This window comes from Calliphora vicina, chromosome 1, assembly GCF_958450345.1.
Source record: "Calliphora vicina chromosome 1, idCalVici1.1, whole genome shotgun sequence".
NCBI lineage: Eukaryota > Metazoa > Arthropoda > Insecta > Diptera > Calliphoridae > Calliphora > Calliphora vicina.
The window spans coordinates 31,413,539-31,439,032 of NC_088780.1; the positions used below are offsets into that span (position 1 = coordinate 31,413,539).

General features: G+C 30.4%; 5 protein-coding genes across 5 annotated transcripts; 2 read left to right on the top strand and 3 right to left on the bottom strand.

Annotated features, from left to right (window-relative positions):
• Window positions 1–1,592: 1,592 nt before the first annotated feature.
• On the bottom strand, window positions 1,593–3,123 carry LOC135963229 (zinc finger protein 62-like). The gene is made up of 3 exons (XM_065515000.1): window positions 2,953–3,123; window positions 2,587–2,888; window positions 1,593–2,517 (listed from the first exon to the last, which is right to left on the bottom strand). The coding sequence occupies exons 1-3, from the start codon at window positions 3,121–3,123 to the stop codon at window positions 1,635–1,637; spliced, it is 1,356 nt and encodes a 451-aa protein (XP_065371072.1). The 3' UTR covers window positions 1,593–1,634.
• Window positions 3,124–5,309: 2,186 nt separating this feature from the next.
• Window positions 5,310–10,088, bottom strand: LOC135963237 (zinc finger protein 208-like). Its single transcript, XM_065515012.1, has 6 exons — window positions 9,895–10,088; window positions 9,529–9,830; window positions 8,835–9,455; window positions 6,443–6,608; window positions 6,077–6,378; window positions 5,310–6,003 (listed from the first exon to the last, which is right to left on the bottom strand). Exons 1-6 carry the CDS (start codon window positions 10,063–10,065, stop codon window positions 5,352–5,354), a joined length of 2,214 nt encoding a protein of 737 aa, XP_065371084.1. The 5' UTR covers window positions 10,066–10,088; the 3' UTR covers window positions 5,310–5,351.
• A 3,477-nt stretch (window positions 10,089–13,565) lies between these two features.
• On the top strand, window positions 13,566–24,801 carry LOC135963245 (zinc finger protein 91-like). The gene is made up of 7 exons (XM_065515024.1): window positions 13,566–13,751; window positions 13,833–14,137; window positions 14,193–15,079; window positions 22,510–22,658; window positions 22,729–23,117; window positions 23,178–23,747; window positions 23,822–24,801. Exons 1-7 carry the CDS (start codon window positions 13,590–13,592, stop codon window positions 24,723–24,725), a joined length of 3,366 nt encoding a protein of 1,121 aa, XP_065371096.1. The 5' UTR covers window positions 13,566–13,589; the 3' UTR covers window positions 24,726–24,801.
• On the bottom strand, window positions 15,483–17,360 carry LOC135956574 (zinc finger protein 271-like). Its single transcript, XM_065507112.1, has 3 exons — window positions 17,068–17,360; window positions 16,510–17,015; window positions 15,483–16,447 (listed from the first exon to the last, which is right to left on the bottom strand). The coding sequence occupies exons 1-3, from the start codon at window positions 17,224–17,226 to the stop codon at window positions 15,577–15,579; spliced, it is 1,536 nt and encodes a 511-aa protein (XP_065363184.1). The 5' UTR covers window positions 17,227–17,360; the 3' UTR covers window positions 15,483–15,576.
• On the top strand, window positions 19,972–21,086 carry Ho (Heme oxygenase). Its single transcript, XM_065507123.1, has 2 exons — window positions 19,972–20,140; window positions 20,244–21,086. Exons 1-2 carry the CDS (start codon window positions 20,014–20,016, stop codon window positions 20,948–20,950), a joined length of 834 nt encoding a protein of 277 aa, XP_065363195.1. The 5' UTR covers window positions 19,972–20,013; the 3' UTR covers window positions 20,951–21,086.
• Window positions 24,802–25,494: the final 693 nt, after the last annotated feature.

Sequence of the window (25,494 nt, forward strand, 5' to 3'; positions counted from 1 at the left end):
TCTCAAAAAGTAATATCGAACAGTTATTTTGACGTTCTACAACCACTTTTCAATGGCTGTGGCATTATATCTCTGGTTGTTTTTTACAGAGCTAGAGAAAAAAAAATACAATTTTCAATAGACGAGTGTGATATTTATTTGTCCCTCTTTCCAAACCACAACCAATTTGAAATTTTTTTTTTTCTATTTCCACATTTCTGGAACCAGCTGATTGGTATCTGTGTAATCTCCCTGAAGGAAACCTGGGGACAAGTGTCTCCAAGTCTACAATTTTGTCGACTATTTGGCGACATTGACAACGAAGCATCTACATTTTTAAATTTGTCTTTGATAAGTATTAAAAGTGTAGACTAGAATTACTAAAATGTACTAGTGAGCCTCTGGCTCCAATTTCTACATATGGTCCCAAAAGAAGTACCAAGTCAATAGCACTATCTTCATTAGTAAAATGTCTAGTACTGGTGACTGCTTCAAAAGTAAGTCAGAACAGTTTCACTATTGACATTTCCTGCAGGGCTGTGCCATAGGGCAACATAGAGCTGAGGCGTAAAAACCTAACTCTCGCAGCAACAAAGTACATGTTGCTCAATGTATTTTGTTATTGTATCAGACATATATATATGATTTGTGTTATTTTAACTTTGTCTGTGATATTAACTTTGTTCTGGATATTTGTGCTGGTATAATCAAGGTATATTCAGCCCAAATATGAAAAAAAAATTCACCGGTTTTTTCACTTTTATGTTTTTTAAACATTGAATTGGAATAGTAAAAATGGGAAAAAATTCCCGAGGAACTTTTATTCATAATTGGGATGATTATGAATTCCAAAGAGAATTTTTTTAAATTTATATTAGTTTCAACACTTTATTAAACAAGTAAAGTGTTATATTCGACTGTGATGATTCGCATGTACCCTACACTTTAAAATAAATATTAAAAAGAATATTAGTGAAAAAAAAGTTGGAGAAAAAATTCGAGAAACATAAGTGAAAAATCGAGATATACATCAGCCATTTATGGACCAATTTTGACCCATTGTAAGTCCGAATTTCTATGGAATTATATACGTTGGTACGGTATTTGAAACTTTTTTCATTTGATATCACCATACTGTATATGTAATCTTACTAATCGAGATAAATTTTTAAACAAATCGGTGTATTTGTGATTTTGAACAACCGAACCAGGACTTTACCCAATATATTGATGTATTAATAATGATTGTAAGTTATTTGGGGGCTTCCGGAAGTTAATTTCAAAAGACAGACGCACACTGCTATATCTATAGAGAATATATGTATACTTAATGGGGGCGGAAATTACAAACGGAATGACAAACTGATATATACCCTTACCATCAAAAAAGTTGTGCACTTGCAAACACCTGTATAAAAATGCGCTTTGGTTCAGACAATTTGTTAATACTTTTTCATTTTATTCGGAATTCATTCTCAGAATAGTGAATTCCTTTTAAATACGCAATTACTCCGCTCTAGTATAGTCAGATTTACATATTTTAGTGCGAAATTGTTAGAATTTGTCGACAAAATCACAAATTATTTCTGGCAGTACTGGAACAGAGCTTAGAATTTTGTTCTAAAAATCGCATTTTATTTATTTTGTTACATATTTTACTTCTCATGAGCATTTTTTAAACAGTGATAATTTAATGAAGTCCTTAATGCAAACGCGTCCCCACAGGTTTTACAAGCAAACGGCAATTCTCCTGTATGCATATACATGTGTGATTTTAAAACGCTGGCGTACTTAAAAGACTTTTCACATTGACTACATTTAAAAGGTCTCAATTCCGAATGGACTCGCATATGAAATTTTAATTTACCCATTATTTTAAAACCTTTGCCGCATACATGGCATTTATGAGGTTTCTCATCACTGTGTATTACCCGATGCATTGTTAGTCCAATTGAACGTCTGAAGGTTTTATTACAAATATCACAGGCAAATGGTCTTTCGCCCGTATGTGTACGTATATGAGATTTTAGGCTATTTTTAAAACTGTACGACTTTCCACAGTAGGTACAAAGAAAACGTTCTTTTTCTTTTGGTTTTTCTGCTTTTGAAATGATGTTTTCCGTTTTAATTTCATCTTCTGGCGTTTTTTCTACATGTTTTCTACGAATATGATTGCGGAGACTGTATTTGCGTACATAGGAATTTGAACATAAATTACAAGAATACTTTCTAGCTTTTTCTTTCACAACAGGCTTAAAATATTCACATACTTTATCCATGCCATGCTCTAAGCCCATGTGAGCCTTTAATGCTGATGATCTACTGGCTTTGTAAATACATAGGGGACAGGAAATTTTATCTTCCTCCGGCATGTGAATGTAACGTTTGTGTATTTTAAGAGTATGTTCGTTTTTGTATATCTTAAAGCAAATGTCACAGCGTCTAAGTGTAGGTTCTGCAGAAAGATCGTAATCATTTAGTGATTCTGGCTCATCGCTGTCTTCTTCAGAGGAGTTTTCTTTGCAGTTGTCAAATTCTCTATTATTAAAGAAGTATGAGATAAATCAATATAAAAATTATTTTTAGTTACATACAAAGTGTAAATACCTATCCCCATTGTCTGGTTCACTATCGTCTGTCTCTGCATTAGTTAATTCGATGAATTCAATGTTTATAGGTTCTATTTTGATTTCTTTGTAATCATCCTCTACTGTAGGTTTTTCTGTTATTTCCATAAGTGTTTCTTGTAAACTTTTAAAATCATCTTGAGTATTCTGCTCTTCTCCCAGTCTTAGATATAGCTCAGTAACTTTACAGGCCTGTTGTATAAATTTATAGGAATTGACAATTTGTGTACCACATTCCATGCATATTTGTTGAGGCAAAATATGCTCTTTACACGGCGGTATCTTTAAAGATTTAAGATATAGATATTAGAATAGATTTGGTTGCAATTTGCTTTAACATACATACTCGCAGTACATCGAAATTAGTGATTTCATTAACAATTTCCCTGTAGGTTTTTTCCATATCCCCACAATTGTTCACAAACGTCTCCAGTTTAATAGAATTTACAGCAGGTTGTGTGCAACACCGGCATTTGTGACGAGCCTCAATTGTTGAGGAAAGTTTTAAAGAACTCATTTTGTATTGTAAAACAATCTAACTTTGCCAATAGATTTGTGTATACTTTTATGTATATTTACATTTGTTTACTTTTTTATAACATATGTTTAGTGTGCAAATGTGCTAAGTCTCTTTTTATAAATTTTAACGAAGAGACAAAAAATGTTCTAAAATCGTTTGTTTTCAACTAATCATCAATCGTTTTGTACTAATTTACCAAATTTTCCTATGACAAAATTTGAATTATTTGTGTTTAAATAAGGTTAAACCAAAAATTAATAATTAATAAAAATTTAATTGTTAAAAGCATTCCAATACTAAATTCGATTTGATAAGTTCTCAATTTTTAACTGGAGTTTAAATAGTTTATGCAAAAGGTGTAATTTTACTTACTCTAATCTAAATTTTAATAAAAAGTGGACTTAGCTGATTTAACCAATAAGCAAACGATAAATAAATTGTGAAACATTTTTATCAAAGTTGCCATATTGTTTTCATATTATGATATTTTTTAGTGAATGGACGGTATTTGTATATATCTGTGGTTTATAATACAATGGAAACTTTTCCCAATATTTATCTAATAGGTCAAAATTAAAAAAAATCGTATTTTTTAGTATTTCATTACTACATAAGGGTGATTTCAACTTTTAAAATCGATGTCTTCCAATCGGGATGAAATTTGCACCAAAGTTAGACCTTTACAGCCCAATTATGAATAAAAATTCCCCGGGAGTTTTTCCCTTTTCCCTTTTCTCATTTCGAAATTTTTTTTTTTGGAAATCAAAAACTTTTTTGACTTTTTTTTAAAATGGGCCCATTTTATTTATTTTTTTTCAAAAGAAAGCTTAGATAGTTTCCTTAAAGACCTATTTGGTCGCTTAGTGCGATGCGAGTTCGATATACCTATATCAAAATAAAGGTTTTGTAACTCAAAACATACAATTTTTGATTTTATTTGCAAAATCAAAAACTTTGATTTTTTTTCCAAAATTCCACCTTCGTGAGAAGGATTTGTCAATAAGTTTGTCATTCCGTTTGTAATTTCCACAATATTATTTTCCGACTCTATAAAGTATATATGTATATTCTGGATCCTTATAGATAGCGGAGACGATTAAGTCATGTCCGTCTGTCTGTTGAATTCCACTTTCCGAAGCCCCCAAATAACTTACACGATTCATACATCAATAACTCCGGAATTCTTCCGGCTCTGCTGCTATTTAAAATCGACCCACAAATGGCTGAGATATAAGGAAAAATCCAGGACAACCTCGATTTTTACCTATATCTGGATTACTAAGTCATTAATATAGACAATATGGATATCTAATGATAGATATTTTAAAAACCTTTCCAACGACGTATATAAGTTGGAACTACAATGGGTCAAAATCGGAAAAAATATTTTATAGCCCGATTTTTTTTCACCAAGTTTATTTTTCGCTAAATATTAAAAAATTTAAAAAAAAAATAATTTTTTAAAATTTAAAAAAATAAAAAAAATTTAAATTGAATAAATTTTTCCAAAAAATGGAAAAAATAAATTTGGAAAAAAAATAAATTTTGTTTACCTAAAAATATATAAAATTTTTATTTTGAAGTATAATTTGGTGAAGGGTTTATAAGATTCGGCACAACAAAAAAATACATTTTTTGACTTAATACTATTTTTGTGTAAAATATTTCGAATTAAAATCATAAAGTAAAACAAATTTTATAAAAAAAAAAGTAGTAGCAAAAAGTAAGTAGTAAAAGTATTCACTACATTATCACGAAAATGGTCTCAAATGTGGTTTTCGAATTGAAAGAGTAATCGGAATACGTCAAAATTATTACAGTATATAGAAGATATTGATGTTGTTAGATGATTTTTTGCAAAAAGTGAAATTTACTTACAAAATTTAAAAAAGCACTCGTTTCTATTATTATTTTTTCCAACACTGTATATATTTTATGGGGCCGGAAATTACAAACGGAGTGACAAACTGATATATACCCTTACCATCCAAACAATTGGGCACTTGAATGCACCTGTATAAAAATGCACTTTGGTTCAGACATAGTGAATACCTTTTAAATATTTTAAATACGCAATTACCCCGCTCTAGTATAGTTAGATTTACATGTTTTAGTGCAAAATTGTTAGAGTTTGTCGACAAAACCACAAATTATTTCTGCCAGTACTGGAACACAGCTTATAATTTTGTTCTAAAAATTGCATTTTATTTATTTTGTTACATATTTTACTTTTCATGAGCATTTTTTAAACAATGATAATTTAATGAAGTCCTTAATGCAAACGCGACCCCACAGGTTTTACAAGCAAACGGCAATTCTCCTGTATGCATAAGCTTGTGTGATTTTAAAACGCAGGCGTACTTAAAAGACTTTTCACATTGATCACATTTAAAAGGTCTCAATTCCGAATGGACTCGCATGTGTAATTTTAATTTATCCATTATTTTAAAACATTTGCCGCATACATGGCATTTATGAGGTTTCTCATCACTGTGTACTACTCGATGCATTGTTAGTCCAATTGAACGTCTGAAGGTTTTATTACAAATATCACAGGAAAATGGTCTTTCGCCCGTATGAATACGTATATGTGTTTTTAGGCTATTTGTAAAACTGTACGACTTTCCACAGTAGGGACAAAGAAGACGTTCTCTTTCTTTTGGTTTTTCTACTTTTGAAATGATGTTTTCCGTTTTAATTTCATCTTCTGGCGTTTTTTCTATATGTTTTCTACGAATATGATAGCGGAGATTGTATTTGCTTATATAGGAATTTGAACATAAATTACAAGAATACTTTCTAGCTTTTTCTTTCACAACAGGTTTAAAATCTTCTTCTTCGGAGGAATTTTCTTCTTTGGAGTTGTCTATATAATCTCTATTATTAAGAAATTTGAGATAAATCAATAAAAATAATAATGTACTTTTAGTTACATACAAAGTTTAAATACCTATCTCCATTGTCTGGTTCACTTTCGTCTGTCTCTGCATTAGATAAATCGCTAAATTCAATGTTTAGAGGTTCTATTTTGATTTCTTTGTAATCATCCTCTACTGTAGGTTTTTCTGATATTTCCATAAATGTTTCTTGTAAACTTTTAAAATCATGTTGAGTATTCTGCTCTTCTCCTAGTCTTAGATATAGCTCAGTAACTTTACAGGCCTGTTGTATAAATTTATAGGAATTGACAATTTGTGTACCACATTCCATGCATATTTGTTGAGGCAAAATATGTTCTTTACACGGCGGTATCTTTAAAGATTTAAGATATAGATATTAGAATAGATTTGGTTGCAATTTGCTTTAACATACATACTCGCAGTACATCGAAATTAGTGATTTCATTAACAATTTCCCTGTAGGTTTTTTCCATATCCCCACAATTGTTCACAAACGTCTCCAGTTTAATAGAATTTACAGCAGGTTGTGTGCAACACCGGCATTTGTGACGAGCCTCAATTGTTGAGGAAAGTTTTAAAGAACTCATTTTGTATTGTAAAACAAGCTAACTTTTCCATTAGATTTGTGTATACTTTTATGTACATATATTTACATTTGTTTACTTTTTATAACATATGTTTAGTGTGCAAATATGCTAAGTCTCTTTTTATAAATTGTAACTAAGGGACACAAAATGTTCTCAAATCGTTTGTTTTCAACTAATCATCAAGCGTTTTGTACTTATTTACCAGTTTTCCAATGACAAAATTTTTATTATTTGTGTTTAAAGTTAAACCAAAAATTAATAATAACACCAACAAATTGAGACTTTTTGATTGGAACAGAATAGCGACACTATAATTCTGAAAGGGCATGTTGAGTAGATCATTTTTGTAGAATAAACTTATAGTCCACCTGGTCTGAATTTTTTTTTACAGTGGGTCAAAGTTTTAAATGTTGTAAGTTAATGTCTAAGAGAATTCTTATTGTCAGAGTTACAATATTTATATTTTAAATACTAGCTCATTCGGATCATAAATAGATTTTTGTTGATTATTTTAAAAAATGTGAGACCAAGGTGGCGTGTAATTTTGCTAATTAAGCGTAAAGAGCTTTATTTACATCTTTGGTATCTTTGGTGACCCCCACTGAAATTTTCCGTCAAAAATTTTTGTAGAATATTTTAATCCTTAAATGTCATTTTTGAACGATTTTTTTTTTTATATTCTCGGAAAAAAGGTAAAATTGACCCCTAAAGAGAGGAGCTAGAGGGTTAAGATCTTCCCCAAAAATGATCCCCATAAAATTCCACAATATAACTCTGACAATAAGAATTCTCTTAGACATTAACTTAATTTTTTTCAGTTAGTATACTGCTCCCTTCGATCAAAGAATTAAAACTTTGACCCACTGTAAAAATAAATTCAGACCAGGTGGACTATAAGTTTGTTCTACAAAAATTATCTACTCAACACACAAATGCTGTTGGACAGTGTAATTTAATTGTTAAATACATTCCAATACTTAATTCGATTTGACTCAGATGATAAGTTCTCAATTTTTAACTGGAGTTAGAGAAAAGTAGGAAAAATGGTTTATGCAAACGGTGTAATTTCACTTACTCTAATCTAAATTTTAATAAAAAGTGTACTTAGCTTATTCACCCAATAAGCTAACGATAAATTATGAAACATTTTTATCAAAGTTGCCATATTGTTTCTTATGTTATGACATTTTTTAGTGGATGGACGCTATTTGTTATAAAATAAATTATAAAATACAATGGAAACTTTTCCCAATATTTAACTAATAGGTCAAAATCAAAAAAATTCTTATGAAATTTGTTTAATTTTTTAATTTTTACAAAAATCCTTTTAGTGTCTCTGTATTTTGTTGGATATCCCTTAACCATCTACACTTGCTCTGCGGCAAACAGTTCGAGAACAAATTTTCAATTTTAAATTATTGAAAACACCTCGGGGAGTATTTTTTTAGGGAGGGATTTCGTAATATCTTTGCTATAATATTATCTTATCTTGGAGTAGTTTTACGAGGACTTCCTCCCAAATGATGAGTTGTTACAGTACCTGTCTCACACATTTTTTGAGACTTATTAATTGAATATTTATCGCAGACATTTTTTTGCTTCAATCCACCATTAAAATTGAAGGTAGCATTATACTAACTGAAACAAATTTTGTAAATTAATATCTGAGATAATTCTTATTTTCAGAGTTATATTGTGGAATTTTATGGGGATCATTTTTGTGGAAGATCTTAACACTCTATCTCTTCTCTTTAGGGGTCTATTTGACCCTTTTTTCGAGAAAATAAAAAAAAAGATTAAAATATTCTACGAAATTTTTGGCCGTAAAATTTCAGTGGGGTCCCCAAAGTTACAAAAGTTGTAAATAAAGCGCTTTACACTTAATTAGCAAAATTACACGCCATTACATGTAAAGCACTGTTTCTATTATTATTTTTTCCAAAACTGTATATATTTTATGGTGCTAGAAATTACAAACGGAATGACAAACTGATATATACCCTTACCATCAATTAGGCACTTGAATGCACCTGTATAAAAATAAGCTTTAAATATTTTAACTACGCAATTACTCCGCTCTAGTTTAGTTAGATTTACATGTTTTAGTGCAAAATTGTTAGAATTTGTCGACAAAACCACAAATTATTTCTGGAAGTACTGGAACACAGCTTATAATTTTGTTATAAAAATCGCATTTTATTTATTTTGTTACATATTTTACTTTTCATGAGCATTTTTTAAACAATGATAATTTAATGAAGTCCTTAATGAAAACGCGACTCCACAGGTTTTACAAGCAAAGGGCAATTCTCCTGTATGCATAAGCTTGTGTGATTTTAAAACGCAGGCGTACTTAAAAGACTTTTCACATTGATCACATTTAAAAGGTCTCAATTCCGAATGGACTCGCATGTGTAATTTTAATTTATCCATTATTTTAAAACCTTTGCCGCATAAATGGCATTTATGAGGTTTCTCATCACTGTGTACTACTAGATGCATTGTTAGTCCAATTTTACGTCTGAAGGCTTTATTACAAATATCACAGGTAAATGGTCTTTCGCCCGTATGAGTACGTATATGAATTTTTAGGCTATTTGAAAAACTGTACGACTTTCCACAGTAGGGACAAAGAAGACGATCTTTTTGTTTTGGTTTTTTTTCCGTTTTAACTGGCGTTTTTTCTATATGTTTTCTACGAATATGATAGCGGAGATTGTATTTGCTTACATAGGAATTTGAACATAAATTACAAGAATACTTTCTAGCTTTTTCTTTCACAACAGGTTTAAAATCTTCTTCTTCGGAGGAATTTTCTTCTTTGGAGTTGTCTATATAAGCTCTATTATTAAGAAATATGAGATAAATCAATAAAAATAATAATGTACTTTTAGTTACATACAAAGTGTAAATACCTATCTCCATTGTCTGGTTCACTTTCGTCTGTTTCTGCATTAGATAAATCGCTAAATTCAATGTTTAGAGGTTCTATTTTGATTTCTTTGTAATCATCCTCTACTATAGGTTTTTCTGTTATTTCCATAAATGTTTCTTGTAAACTTTTAAAATCATCTTGAGTATTCTGCTCTTCTCCTAGTCTTAGATATAGCTCAGTAACTTTACAGGCCTGTTGTATAAATTTATAGGAATTGACAATTTGTGTACCACATTCCATGCATATTTGTTGAGGCAAAATATGCTCTTTACACGGCGGTATCTTTAAAGATTTAAGATATATATATTAGAATAGATTTGGTTGCAATTAGCTTTAACATACATACTCGCAGTACATCGAGATTAGTGATTTCATTGAAAATTTCCCTGTAGGTTTTTTCCACATCCCCACAATTGTTCACAAACGTCTCCAGTTTAATAGAATTTACAGCAGGTTGTGTGCAACACCGGCATTTGTGACGAGCCTCAATTGTTGAGGAAAGTTTTAAAGAACTCATTTTGTATTGTAAAACAATCTAACTTTGCCAATAGATTTGTGTATACTTTTATGTATATTTACATTTGTTTACTTTTTTATAACATATGTTTAGTGTGCAAATGTGCTAAGTCTCTTTTTATAAATTTTAACGAAGAGACAAACAACTTTCTAAAATCGTTTGTTTTTAACTAGTTTTTAAACTGTCATCGAGCGTTTTTTTTTTTTTGGACATATTTACCAGTTTTCCAATGTCAAAATTTTATATTTTTTGTTTAAAATTAAAACAGAAAATTAATAATTGTTAAATGCATTCCACTACTCAATTAGATTTGACTCAGATGATAAATTCGCAATTTTAAACTGGAGTTAGTGGATAATGTATTGGAAACGTAGAAACAAATTGTTTATGCAAACGGTGTATTTTTAATTATTTTAATATAAAAAGTGGACTTAGCTGATTTACCCACTAAGCCAACAATAAATAAATTATGACAAATTTTTATCAAAGTTGCCATATTGTTTTTCATGTTATGACATTTTTCAGTGGATGGACGGTATTTGTATATACAGTGGGGAGCTCAAATGAGTACAAATTTCTATTGTGTGCACTTCTTATGGAATAAAAATAAAACTAATAAAGCAAATCCAAAAATTGTTTCTGTCATTTATTTTATGTTTAATATGTAACAAAATGAATTACAATTCAAACAAAAAACATCCAGTTCTAAATAAAAAAACAGACAAAACTAAAATAACTCGCATGTACTCAATTTTGCACCCCACAATAACCTTAGGGAAGAATTGCATTTTTTAAAAAAATTTTCAAAATCCTTTATTACTTAAATAAAATTTTACACGCATTGGCATATTTTCTATAAATTTTTCATTAACTTTTTTTGGAATACTCTCTCTCTCGTGCTCAATCCGCTGTTAAAGCTCGTACAAATTGGTAGGAGTTAATCGGTATTGTTTCAACCGCCAATTCACGATTCACTAAAAATTCTCAATAGGATTGAACTCAAGACATTGAGCTGATAACTGCATTAATAAGAAATTTTTCTAGGAACACCATTCTTTACGATTTTTGACGTGTGTATTGGGTCACCATCCTATTGAAAAAATACTTCTTCTGCGGGATAAGCGTTATAATCTACAAAGTCAAAAGACGAATGTGAAAAAGACAAAGATGATTACGTATTGAGGTCGGTATATCGAACTGGACACTATTTCGGTAGAAATTTTGCTCACTAAACCATTTTTCAAAGTTTTTGATGAGTGCTTTAATTCGCCGTCCTGCTGTAAAATAACATCTTCGACATGATTGGCGCTCTTATCTACAAAATCGGAATGGCAAGTCTATAAATTTGGTATGATTAGTCTTCAATATACGCAGATAGTCTTCTTAACTCATTATTTCGCCGATTTTTTCAAAATTGGTGACACAGTAAGGAAACAGTAAAACACGGTAATGATATGGGGTTGCTTTATATCGTGCCACCTTGGACCAATGCAAAGAATCAATGAAATAATGGGAAAAGAAAACCATCTGCGTATTTTGCAGACTCACCATACCGATTTTGTAGTCTCATCATCACGTATTTGTATATAAAAGAGGAAATCCTGCAGAAGAAGTAATTTTTCAATAGGATGGTGACCCAATACACACGTCAAAAATCGTAAAGAATGGTGTTCCTAGAAAAATTTCTTATTAATGCAGTTATCAGCTCAATGTCTTGAGTTCAATCCTATTGAGAATTTTTAGTGAATCGTGAATTGGCGATTGAAACAATACCGATTAACTCCTACCAATTTGTACGAGCTTTAACAGCGGATTTAGCACGAGAGAGAGAGTATTCCAAAAAAAGTTAATGAAAAATTTATAGAAAATATGCCAATGCGTGTAAAATTTTATTTAAGTAATAAAGGATTTTGAAATTTTTTTTAAAAAATGCAATTCTTCCCTAAAATTATTGTGGGGTGCAAAATTGAGTACATGCGAGTTATTTTAGTTTTGTCTGTTTTTTTATTTAGAACTGGATGTTTTTTGTTTTGAATTGTAATTAATTTTGTTACATATTAGACATAAAATACATGACAGAAAAAATTTTTGGATTTGCTTTATTAGTTTTATTTTTATTCCATAAGAAGTGCACAAAATAGAAACATGTACTCATTTGAGCTCCCCACTGTACATATCTGTGGTTTATAATACAATGGAAACTTTTCCCAATATTTAATAGGTCAAAATCAAAAAAAATCTTATTATATTTGTATATTTAATTATATTAACAATAACAAATAAGAACATAATTCAATTCTGCTAATATAAAACAACCTAAAAAGTATTTTTACAAAAATTGTCTGGTCCTTTTAGTGACTCTATATTTTGTTGGATATCCCTCGTTATTTAATACCGCGTCACAGCAAAAAATCAATCATCTCCTTTGAAATATTATAGACTTATAACCGCATCTGATAAAGCTTCCTTGGTGGTCTAATTTTGCGATCTAAAATTTCCTATACGTTTTTAATGTGATTGAGATCTGGCAATTGGACAGACCAATTCAAAATAAGCACCTATTTAAATTGTAACCATTCGATTACATCCCTAGCGGTGTGTTTGGGGTCATTGTCGTCGTGGAATATCCAAAGTGGCATATTTTCCTCCAGTCATTGTATATTTTACGATTGTTATTTTTTGCACTAATAAAACAGCTCTACCGACAAACTTGACTGTCATGGAGTCCAGTCACTTTCCCTTCGACATCTTACAAATGATCTTCCATCACTGCCTCGTAAGTTCTTATTGAATTCATACGAAAAAAATCGTATTATATTTCTGTCCCGACCAGTTTAAATATTCTTTGGCAAACTGAGTTTTTTTCTCTGCGGCTAACAGTTCGAGAACTAATTTCCAATTTTAGATAGCCCCGGGGAGTAATTTTTTTTTTCAATTCAGCATTAAAATCGGTTATTATTTTGCTTTTTAAAATTTCGCAAATCTTGACTCTATCCATTTTTAACAACTATTAAAAATAAAAAAATTGTGAGCAAATCTTTATATTGTTTAAAATCAATAAAATCCTTGAATATAACAAGTATTTATTTATTAATTAATAAAAAAAATATGTATTAAAGAACTACTCAAAATTGGTACTCAATTAACCGAGCAAATTGATTATCCAGAATGCTACCGGCCCCGACCATTACGGATAATCGAGTTCTCATATATATTTGCTAAAAGGTTATGTTTTTCAAAACAACAGATTTAAAAAATGTTTTCATTGTACATGTGTCATGGTACATACCTTTTTTAAAAATAATATTTGAGATCATTGAAACACTATTATCTAAATGTACAGCTCCTTAATCGACTGAAATCTATTTGAAATTTGTTTATTTTACAGGAAATTGAATAATAAGAAATATTCATCCACTGAGAAATATCAACATAAAACATTTGGCAACATTAATAAGAATTTTTCATAATTTAATTAAAAGATAAACAAATAAAAATTGTACATATTAATTTTGTTTAGAAAAATGAATACTTTAAAACTTTCCACAGAAAGTAAGGTACTTAACAAATGTCGTTGTTGCATAAAACCTGCAGTAAATTGTATAAAACTTGAGTCCCTCATAGACAATTGTGAGGATACAGGAAAAACATACAAGGAAATTCTGAATGAAATTACAAAACTTGATGTAAGTTTAATCATAGTACATATATATGTACATATATCCAAAGGGGACACAATGTATTAAATTTATCTTAAACTTTAAAAGATACCTGCCTGTAAGGAAAGTAGTTTGCCTCAACAAATTTGCAAGGAATGTGGCGCACAACTTATAAATTCCTACAAATTTATTCAACAGGTTTGTAAGATTTCCCAGCAATATCTGAGAATAATAAATGAGGAGCAAAACCCAACAGATGAGTTTAAAAATTTACATGAAACATTCATGGAACTAAAAGAAATTCCCATATCAGAGAAGGAATACAAGGAAATGAAAATTGATTTGTTGATCATGGAATGTAATCCTGTAATTAAAGAAGAAAAACAGGAAAGGGAAACAGTCCAGCAGAAAAGGTATTTAAAGAATATAACTAAAAATTATGCTACTATTGATAACTCTTTTTAACAGAGATTTTTTTGCTAACTTTAAAGAGGAAATATCTTCTGAAGACAGCGACGAACCAGAATCCCTAAAAGATTATGATCTTTCTAAAGAGCCTATAGCTAGATGTTGTGATATTTGCCACAAGGTATATAGAAATGAACAATTTCTTAACATACACAAACGTTACACTCACATGCCGGATGAAGATAAACTACCTTGTCCCTTATGTACATATAAAGCCAGTAGAACATCAGCTTTAAAGGTTCACATGGGCTTGGTTCATGGCATGGACAAGGTGAGTGAATTTTTTAAGACTGTCGTAGAGGAAAAAGGAACAAAATATCCCTGCAACTTATGTGCACATTCCTATGCACGCAAAGATAGCCTTCGAAGACACATGCGTAGAAATCATCAAAAGAAAACATTAATAGAAAAACACGAAACAGATAAGACGACCACAAAATCATTAAAAACTAAAGAAAAAGAACGTTTTCTTTGCACCTACTGCGGAAAGTCATACAGTTTAAAAAGTAGTCTAGAAATTCATATACTCAGTCACACAGGAGAGAGACCACATCCCTGTGAAATTTGTAATAAAACCTTTAAACGTTTAATGGATCTGCAATTACATAGGCTGACACACAGCGATGAAAAGCCCCATACATGTACTGAATGCGGTAAAGGTTTTAAACGGGTCGACAAGTTGAAATTTCACATGCGAGTCCATTCGGAATTGAGACCTTATAAATGTAATGAATGTGAAAAGAGTTTCAAGTATTCCAGTGTTTTAAAAACTCATATGCATACGCACACAGGAGAAACACCATTTGTTTGTAGAACCTGTGGAGAAGCGTATGCATTAAGGACATCTTTAAATAATCACTGTTTAAAATATGATCACGAAAAATATTGTAAATAAATTAGAAAAAATTTAAAGTTTTAATAATTTGTCCTAAAAAATATTCTTGGAGACTTTATACGGTAAGATTTTACAATACATTTGGCACAGTAGCTTATTAAAGCATACTTACGACTTACGACTTCAAAGAGACAAGATTGCTATGTTCACATATGTTGAGGCAGACAGACCATCGATTTCACTATAAAGCCCCAAATTTTACTAAAAATTAGTATTTTTATACCCTTCACCATGAGTGGTCGGATTTTTTATTCATGATTGGACTGAGTATATCCGCTATACTCGCTACTAGGTTGCTATTTAAATTCGGGTAAATCTCCCCACAAATGGCTGATATATAAGTAATAACTCAGCCATTTAAAAGCCGTATTTAGAAAAACCAAACAAATAATATGTAATTGTGAATACTTATTTTATTTAATTTTTTTTCATTCTTAAATATAGTATTTTACAAATTAATCTTATATTTATTTAACCAGCTTAAACGTATTACAGATGTCCATTTCTTAAACAATGAGTATTAAATGATGACCGTAAGGAAAATGATTCGCCACAAGTTTTACACTGAAATGGATTTTGACCCGTGTGTATTAGCATGTGTGTACTTAAAACGTTGGGATATTTAAATGTTTTCTCGCATTCATTACACTTATACGGTCTTAATTCCGAGTGAACTCTCATGTGAATTTTCAGCTTATCGGAACGTTTAAATGCCTTGCCACATTGTAGGCATTGATGGGGCTTTGCATCGCTGTGTATTATACGATGCATGTGTAAATCCTCAGGACGTTTAAAGGTTTTCTGACAAATTTCACATGGAAATGGTCGTTCGCCAGTATGGATTACCACATGACGACTAAGGCCATATTTCGTACGGAATGAGCCACCACAATAAGTGCAAAGAAAACGTTCTTTTTCCTTGGTGACTTTGGCTTTAATGCGCGGCTCTTTGGGTTGAGGATTCTGATGTATACGTTTGATGTGTTTCTGTAGAGTGTCTTTGCGCCTAAATGTTTGCTGACATATGGAGCAAGGGAATTGTACACCATTATCATCTGCAGGCTTGAAAATCTCTTTAACCTTATCGGCGCCATGAACGACACCTATGTGCACCTTTAAATTGGATAAGCGACTAGATTTAAAATTACACAATGGACATGGTCGTTTCTTTTCATCTGGCATGTGCGTATAGTGTTTATGTGTCCTTAAAGCTACTCTATCTTTATAAATCTTATGACAAATATCACAAGATATGGCTATAGGTGCTTTAGATAGATCTTTATCAAAATCATCCTCTGAAATCGGATCTTCAGCGTCCTCATCATCTTCGGAATCGGTGTTGAAACTATCGAAGTGCTCTCTTTTAAAGAAACAAACATTTGTATGTTTTTTGACTTAAACAATTTTACTTTTAACATTTACCTTTCTTCTTCATATGTGGGATCTGTTGTAGGATCTTCAGGCAATAGCTCTATGGTTAAATCGGTTGTTACACCTTTCTTTTCTGTGTTAGCAGAACTGGCGCTATTATAATCTACATATTCCGGTTTTTCTTCTTTAATATCATTGTCACTTGGTAAATTGTCGACATTCATTAACTCTCTTGCTTTGGGCAAGCATTCTACTGTCAGAGGTTCTGTTTTAATTTCATCAGCTGACAGAGGACTTTCTGCTGTGGCTAGAGGACTTTCTTTTGTTCCAAGAGGACTTTTCTCAACAGTGTTAAGATCTATGGGTACCTCTATAAGCGGCTCGGGTATATTTTCAAAATCCTTAACCTCCTCTTCCACACCTATCTCATCAAGTGTTAGTAAATATTGCTCATAAACGTCTCTAGCTTGTAAAATAAATTTATAGCAATTATTTAATTGTGTAGAACACTTTTGGCACACTTTTTGTGTTAGAGATTTCTCGTGATGATTGGAGACCTAGAAAAACCAAAATACTTTTTATAAATACTATAAAATAACTAATACATACTTTGATGTTGGTTATTTCATATAAAACATCCTTGTAGGTTTTATCTGTTGCAAAGTTTTTACTACTGGCCGAGTCTAGTTCAAGGAACTTGGAAGATGGATTTGTACAGCAGCGACATTTTTGAGATTTTGTTGCACCCGTAGTCTTTGAAGGACTCATTTCATTCTACAAATTTATTTTGTACAGAGTTTAATAATTGCAATTTATTATTTTGTCAAATGTAAATAAAATTTCACGGTAAAAATAAATTTTGCACGAAAAATGTAAACAAAAATTGTTGTCAGTTTGACAAATGGAGTAGTTGTTACAAAAAAAACTAGAAGAAGAATACACCAGTACCCTGGTTTGCGTCGCTAATTGGAACCTGAGAAACGCGACGCAAACCAAAGCACGGTTTTCCACACATTTGTATTGATTTTTATTTAATTGGTTTCGAGATTCATAATTTTATCTGAAAAAAATTTATTTTTCAATAAAAAATAAAATTTTTTTATTAAAATAAAAATATAAAAATTCATGTGAAAAACGTAAAAAACAACATAAAATTAGGGTTAAAAATAAGGAATTCATAGTATAAAGCAAAAGTCTATATAATTAGATGACTCAAGAATATATATTTTTATATTATTGAGTCATCTAAATCGATTACCATTTCTATGGTTGAATATGACAGCCTTCAGATACATATTTGCATTAGACTTAAATGGGATATCCCCTTTTTCTGTTTTAGCTTTGTACAAACTGAAACAAAAACGACGCAAATTTGAAATCAGATATTTTAAAAAGAGGCAATTTCGAAACGACGCAACCCGGGGTATTGGTGTATAGTAATAATAATGTGCTGCCAGATTGTTAAACTTTTCACTCTGGCTCATCTGGCAGACGTCAAACTCAGTTCACACACACACCACACATTTGTTAGCCTATGTCTATACCTGATGTATTTTTGTCATGATAAACGTCAAAATGGTTGTCAAGATAAAAAATTAACTGGTATATTTCCCATTTCTAACCCCCTGTATATACCTGATAAATTTGTATCATGATAAACGTCAAAATGGTTGTCAAGATACAAAATTATCAGGTATAGTCCCATTTATTAGTATTATTGCTTCGTTATGACAAACTTGTTAGTGCTTTTGCTCAGACAACTTTGTCTTGACAACAAACGTCATTAATTGTTATTAGTATTATTGCTTTAGACAACTTTGTCTTGACAACAAACGTCATTAATTGTTATGATAAATATTTGTCAAGTATAGACAAAGGTTTGAAGACCCCCCATTTCTTACTACGAAAATCCCAATATAAAACAAGTAAGAGAGCTATATTCGGCTGTGCCGAATCTAATACCCTTCATCAAATTATACTTAAAAATATTTTTATTTAAACAAAATTATTTTTTTTTTTTAAATTGTTTTTAAAATTTATTTTTCCATTTTTTTTTAAATTTTTTTTTTAATTTTTAAAAAAAGAATTTATGACAAAAAAAATTTGTTGATGAAAAAAAAAATTCGGGTTAAAAAATATTTTTCTTGATTTACACCCATTGTAGGTCCAACTTACTATAACCGTATATACATCGTTGCAATGGACTTTGAAATATCTATCATTAGATATCCATATTGTCTATATTAATGTCTTAGTTATTCAGATGTAGATCATAAATAGGCCATAAATTCAGGTTTTCCCTAATATCTCAGCCATTTATGGGCCGATTTTGTCGATTTTAAATAGCAACCGAGCCGAATTAAAAAAATGTGTGTTAAATAAAACTTGATATTGCCATACATTTTGCCAATCATTTACAATTTTTCCCTTTGCAAGGGGTTAAGATTTACACAGATCTGGTGATGCAAGTGTGGAACTTTGATATGAAAAAAATCAGCCAGCAGTGACTATAATAGTTAGAAATCCGAACTACCAAAAGGTGAAAATAATAATAATTAGGTAACTTAACTGGCGTTATATTTTAAAAAAGATAACTCACTGTATAGTCTGGTTTTATTTGAATTGAAATGAGATTTTTTTTTTAAATTGGCGTTTTAAAGTTACCTTAGTGCTTTTGTGGGATAACACTGACTATTAACTTATTCTATTACATTTTATAATTTTTGCTCATGACCCTATAACAGCATCATATTGCGATGGTATTATGCGTTTCTGCTGTTGTTTGTAATGGTCAAAAATATTAATGCAATACCTTAAAGTATTCCGATCGACTCAGAATCACTTCCTGGATATCCATGTCAACATTTTGCAAAAAGTATAGGTCGCAATTTTGAATATATTTTGATACAATTTGGTACATACGTTTTTTTTTTGGCTCAAGTAAATTTGATCATTTAAATTGGTCGAAATCGGTCCATTAAACAGGACTATATCGGTCATAAATGCCTGATTTATATAAGTTTCCACACAATCTTCGTCGCAAATAAGTTTTATATACCTATAAAGAAACCATTTTTAAAAATGTTACCATACCTTCCTTATAAGGCCCACCTCCGCAAATCATTTCAGAAAGCGTAAAGGTCCCAAATATATTAGTATCCAAGGCCCACTTCCGAAAATAACTTTTAATATTATAAGTGTTTACAAATTTTGGTGTCTAAATAAAACAGCTATAAATTCTGTGGCCACGAAAAACCAATAAAAAGAAAACGGTTTTTATTATAATTCATATATTCTGTGTAGGGTTATTATATGGTCGGGCTTGACCGACTGTACTTTCTTACTTGTTTATATTTTTTGTTATGATTTTCCAATAGTTCTATTATATACACAAAGTTGACTGACTTTTTGCCGTTCTTGTTAAATAATACGTAGATAATACACCATTCGAGTTGTAAGAATTATATTTGCTAATAAAAGTCATTTAGTAAAATAGAATACAAGTGAAAAGAACAAATTCTACTCTAAACACATACTATAAGAAATCATAAAAAAATGTCTACGCCCAAGGAAAACGATAAGGCTGCGGAGCCGGACATGACCTTTACCAAAGAATTAAGAGCCGCCACAAAAGAAGTCCATAAATTAAGTGATGTCTTAGTTAACGCTAAATTTGCATTTGGTATGTTCGAGAAAATTATGAATTTTCTTTGTGTATGTTTTGTTGTTCAATATTTCCTTTGTTAATAATTTATAAATTCCTTCCCCCGCATTTATATATTTAGCTCTATCTGATGACTCTGTTTGGTATGATGGTTTACTAAGTTTCTATGAAATTTATAAATTTTTCGAAACTCATCTACCCGAAGAATTGTTACCAAAGGAACTTCATCGCACAGCAGCATTTGAAAAGGATTTTGACTATTACTATGGAGAAAACTGGAAAGATAGTTATGAAATACGTCCAGCTGTTAGAAAATATTTGGATCATTTGGAGCAAGTCAATAAAACTGATAAACTTTTATTGTTTGCCTATGCCTATCAAATGTATATGGCTCTAATGTCAGGTGGACAATTGTTGCAAAAGAAACGTATGGTTGCTCGTAAATTATGGCCTGGTAGTAGTAAAGACGCAGCAGTGGAGGAAGAAATTGATGAACAATCTGAGAAGCCTACAGATCCCGATGATTTGACGACACGCCCAATGCCAACACAAGTTTCCATTTGTCCAGAGGGTTGTGCTGCTACATATTTTCCCGAAAAGATTTCGGTGTTAAAGGACAAGCTAAGAACTACATTGAATAATAATTATGGAAAATTTGATGAGCAAATGAAGGCTGATTTCATAGAAGAGAGTAAAAATGTATTTCTGTTTAATAGTGATGTCGTACGCTCAATTAAGGGTGTAAATCGTGCTAATTTACGTAAATTAGCCATTGTTATAGTATTTGTTGTTGGAGTTTATTTTGCCTTTAAGTTGGCTAAACATTAAAATATTTATTATAAATACACAGATCTTAATGAATATTGTAAAGATTCATAAAAAGACAAAATTTTAAAAATCAAGTTTATTGTAGATTGAAAATTATTGAAATAAATTAGCCTGATGTACTAAACTACTAAATTAATATGTTAGTCTTTTTTATATTCTGGGGTTGGACGATTCCAAGCGTAATAATAACATCTACTTACATATCTTGTTATTATTTGCATATCTTCAATAATAATTATTATTCGATCATCGTTTAAAATGTCTTAATTTTGCATCTATAAAAGATATGATTTTTTTTTTACAAAAGAGCACTATATCAAATTTTGATCTTACGTACATATAAACAAGTTAGAGCACTATATTCGGCTATGCCGATTTTTAAATACCCTACACTTAAAGATGATGAGAATTATAGGAATTACATTTGTATAAACTCTTTAATATTCTTTGAATTATTACGGATTATTTATAATAAATGAACTTAAGCCTTCAATATTTGTTATTAGGACTTAGCTGCGATTATGACGACTGTTACAACGTTATGTGATAGTATTTTATATATTGTTAGAAAAACAAGTTTACGCAGATTTTTTATTAAAAATGTATAGAAATGTTATCTAATTCAGCAAATTAGAAAAAAAATTGTATTACGATAGATATAATTTCTAATGAAAACGCTTTTCGTTTAAATTTGTTGTATATTTTACGTACGATAATTATCAAAAATCGGTGCTTATTTTTTTCCGTGATGAAGTGTTTTTGGCTCAGGGGTATATCACAATCAGCTTCGCATAATAATATTTCTCCGACACATGCAAAGACACGACTTTTATTACTTGATAACTTCTAAACCAAAATAGAGCAGGAAAACCAATTTATACCATTGGTCTTAGAATCGGAAAAACAATTAATGGTGGACAAATAGAACAAATCAGGATTTGTTCAGTTATTATGTTTCTGTTTCGGTGCTTCGGTCGGGCGCAGGGAATTTAAACTCTGGGGTGTATTGAACACCGGCTTCACTAAAAACACGTTTTCTCTATGTCAAAATTATACTATATTATATATCACATGAAAGATATTTTGATGCACTATTCAATTATACCCATAATTTTCAGATTCCTGTTGTTCCTATAAGGAGCATAGGCCGTAAAATTGAATATAGGAGAAATTTATTGTTATTAAGAAAGTGCAATCAAAAATGTTAACGTTTTTATGCTTATAATTAAGAGATCAATCAACACAAAATAAATAATTAAAATACAAGCTGTTGTCATGATCTTAATTTATGCAAAAAAAAAAAATACTGAGATTGTAATTTAAGCCAAATTCTTCAGTTATTAAATAACAAGAAATATTTTTATTAGTCAACAAGAATTTTTCTAGTTTACGAACCACTGTAAAATTAATCAGATGTCCATATCAATTAAAAAAACCATGTTATCAATTCATAGTGAGTTTAAAATAAAAAACAGAATTGTAAACACAAAAAAAAAAATACAGAACGCTTATTCAATATTCAATAAATAAATGTACTGTATGGTCGTAATTAAAAAAATATTGGTTTAAAATGTCGGAGAATTCTGTACAAAAGTGTAGGACTTGTCTTAAGAACAGTACAAAAACTTTTCCTCTAACCAAATATGCCATAGGAAGTAACCCGAAGAAGACCTATGGTCAACTATTAAAGGAATATGCCAATTTACAGGTATTTGGTATATGTGGTATACAAAACAACAAACTATTTTATAAATATTAATGCAAATTCTATGATTTAGTGTCCAATCGATTATGAGCGTTACATGCCACAATATTTATGTTTATTATGCTGCCGTGAATTGCGGAACGTTTATACTTTTATTCGGCAAGCCCAATATTGTAATAACAAACTAATAAATGTTATTGCTAAACAATTAGCTAGTCTGAAAGAAAAGGCAATTATTTTGCCACAAAATGGAAACAAATTGGAAAAATCTCTTAACATCAAATTGGAGAAGAATATTGATGATTGTAATACAAATCAGCAGCAGGTTTCTATTATTAATGAGTTCAGAATTGTAAGCACAAGTGTACTTTTAAAGTCGGAAGTTTTGGAAGAAACTGCAGAAAATGAAGGACCAATTCAATATTATGTTGATGATAATGACGAAATGGAAATTAATGAAAAGTAAGTTACTAAAACTTTTTATAAAAATATCTATAGATAAATTAATTATTTTATATGTAGCGATAAAAATGACTCCAATGATTCTACGCTTGACTGTTCTATGACTTCTGATTATAATATAACTGCCAAATGTCTAATTGAAAATAATGACGATTCTCAAATTAACACAGTCTGTCCGATATGTGATAAAATTATTTACAGACATGATAATTTAGTAACACATATGCGTACTCAACATGATTTTGAAGTGCCTAAAGAATTTTTAAACATACCAAAGCCAGTGCTAAAAGCTCAAATGTTTGCCTGTAAAAAGTGTCCTTGTAAATTTGCCACTAAGATCAAGTATTTAAATCATGTAACAGATATACATGGCAGTGAAGAGAAGAAAATAAAACAAAAGCCAGTGGATAAAATTATTAAATGTCGTTTTTGTGACTATACATCTCGAAATTATTCGGCTTTGAACTTCCACAATCGTTCGAAACATGGAACCGAAGCAGATAAATTCAAGTGCAAATTTTGCCCCTACATGACTTGGAAAAAATTTAGTCTGTTAACGCATGTAAAAAATTCACATAAAGAATTGATAAAAACACTTAAGGCTGATGCTGAAAATAATACGGATCAAGGGTAAGATATCAGAAATTTCAAATGAACTTTTTGTTGAATGATAAAAATAAATAAGCACCATTTTTCAATTACAGAGAAACCTTAAATAATGTTAATACTACAAATACTAATGTTTTAACAACATCTCAAGAAGACGTAGATAATTCTCTACATGAAAATGAAGATTCTTCTACCGATGATGATACCCCTTTAGTCCAAAAAAACTTTAAATCTTATGAAACATCTGAAATGGAAGATAATAAAAAAGAATTAAGTGAGGAAATGTTTATAAGAAACATTTGCAATATTAAAAAGAGACAATGTAACACAATTTCAACAAGATCTTTACCCAGACGATGTGATATATGCGGAAATATTTATAATAACTATAATGCTCTTAAGACCCATCAAAAAACCGTTCACATTGGCATAGAAAAATACTGTGCATGTTCACATTGTGGAAAAAAATTTAAAAGAAAAGCTAATCTTAGGATTCATATTAAAAATGCTCATGTACCAAACAAATCCACAGAAATTGTTAAACAACCAGCTGCTCCTAGAGAGAAACGTTTCATGTGCACAGAATGTTTCTATGTTTGTGGTACAATAACCACATTAACGATTCACAGAAATCGTCATCATACCGGCGAAAAACCCTTTAAATGTGACATTTGTTTTAAATCGTTTATTGTGCCGTACGACTTAAAAATTCATCGTTATTTACATACGGGCGAAAGGCCATACAAATGCCCGTTTTGTTCAAAGGGTTTCCGATGCAGTGCTCAATTGATTAAGCACAAACGCATACACAACAATGAACGACCGTACAAGTGCAAGGACTGCGGCAAAAGTTTTACACAGACCTATAATTTATCGCTGCACAAGCGAACACATCTTAAGGAGAAAAAACTCAATTGTACGGTTTGTGATAAATTATTTGAAAATCAATCGTTGTTAAATTTACATCGTATAAATGAAAATCATCCAGATGAAGTATGAATATAAGATTGATTATTATTTTTTTCATTTTATTTTTAATTAAAAAAAATTTGAATAAAAAAATATAAATATATCACACGGTTTAGCTTTGTTTGTCCAAATTATTATTAAAATACGATAAAATTGCTCCAAAATCCAAATTTTTCTACAGCATGTAAGAGAGCTATATTCGGTTGTGCCAAATTTTATATACTCTTCACAAAAATATACTTTTTTCTTTTTGAAAACAAAAAAAATCTGTTTAAAAAATATTTTTCCCGACTTTGTCTTATTGCGGTTCGAATTTCTATGGCGTTATATAAGTTGTTGAAAAGTTCCCTGAAATGTCTATGAACGTAAAACCCCACGAACCTATTATAGATTTAATCGTATCTATAAAGTGGTCTGTATGTTGAAATCAACATTCCGAAGTCACCAAATAGCTTACATTGCTATAGTCCAACTTAGGTTTGATATTTAAAATCGAGAAAATTGGGACCACAAATGTGTGAGATATAAGCAAAAAAACCGCGACTTCGATTTTTTCATAGTGTTTAGATTTGCCAAAAATTTTAAGTAGTTTTTAAATTCCGAGTGTATTTTTCTTTTTTCATCCGTTAAACAATTTTTCAGTTCACAAAAATAGTTTTGCACCCACGGTACAATGAAACAGATTTACTCAACAATTAAAAATGATGTTATCAATTTATAGTGGATTACTATTAAAACAAAAACCTCTACGGCTACAAACTTTTATTGTAATATTTATTAATAAACCTTAAATGATCAG

What these genes read in the sequence shown, in the direction of transcription:
- LOC135963229 (XM_065515000.1), bottom strand. Translation starts at nt 3,123, where the DNA reads ATGAGTTCTTTAAAACTTTCCTCAACAATTGAGGCTCGTCACAAATGC. An exon ending in CTAATTTCGATGTACTGCGA is followed by an intron (nt 2,889 to 2,952) that starts GTATGTATGTTA and finishes AAATCTTTAAAG; the next exon opens with ATACCGCCGTGTAAAGAGCA. An exon ending in GAACCAGACAATGGGGATAG is followed by an intron (nt 2,518 to 2,586) that starts GTATTTACACTT and finishes CTTTAATAATAG; the next exon opens with AGAATTTGACAACTGCAAAG.
- LOC135963237 (XM_065515012.1), bottom strand. Translation starts at nt 10,065, where the DNA reads ATGAGTTCTTTAAAACTTTCCTCAACAATTGAGGCTCGTCACAAATGC. An exon ending in CTAATCTCGATGTACTGCGA is followed by an intron (nt 9,831 to 9,894) that starts GTATGTATGTTA and finishes AAATCTTTAAAG; the next exon opens with ATACCGCCGTGTAAAGAGCA. An exon ending in TTAAAAAATGCTCATGAAAA is followed by an intron (nt 6,609 to 8,834) that starts GTAAAATATGTA and finishes ATACAAAATGAG; the next exon opens with TTCTTTAAAACTTTCCTCAA.
- LOC135963245 (XM_065515024.1), top strand. Translation starts at nt 13,590, where the DNA reads ATGAATACTTTAAAACTTTCCACAGAAAGTAAGGTACTTAACAAATGT. An exon ending in GAAACAGTCCAGCAGAAAAG is followed by an intron (nt 14,138 to 14,192) that starts GTATTTAAAGAA and finishes TCTTTTTAACAG; the next exon opens with AGATTTTTTTGCTAACTTTA. An exon ending in AGGAATATGCCAATTTACAG is followed by an intron (nt 22,659 to 22,728) that starts GTATTTGGTATA and finishes TCTATGATTTAG; the next exon opens with TGTCCAATCGATTATGAGCG.
- LOC135956574 (XM_065507112.1), bottom strand. Translation starts at nt 17,226, where the DNA reads ATGAGTCCTTCAAAGACTACGGGTGCAACAAAATCTCAAAAATGTCGC. An exon ending in ATGAAATAACCAACATCAAA is followed by an intron (nt 17,016 to 17,067) that starts GTATGTATTAGT and finishes TGGTTTTTCTAG; the next exon opens with GTCTCCAATCATCACGAGAA. An exon ending in CCCACATATGAAGAAGAAAG is followed by an intron (nt 16,448 to 16,509) that starts GTAAATGTTAAA and finishes TTTCTTTAAAAG; the next exon opens with AGAGCACTTCGATAGTTTCA.
- Ho (XM_065507123.1), top strand. Translation starts at nt 20,014, where the DNA reads ATGTCTACGCCCAAGGAAAACGATAAGGCTGCGGAGCCGGACATGACC. An exon ending in TAACGCTAAATTTGCATTTG is followed by an intron (nt 20,141 to 20,243) that starts GTATGTTCGAGA and finishes TTATATATTTAG; the next exon opens with CTCTATCTGATGACTCTGTT.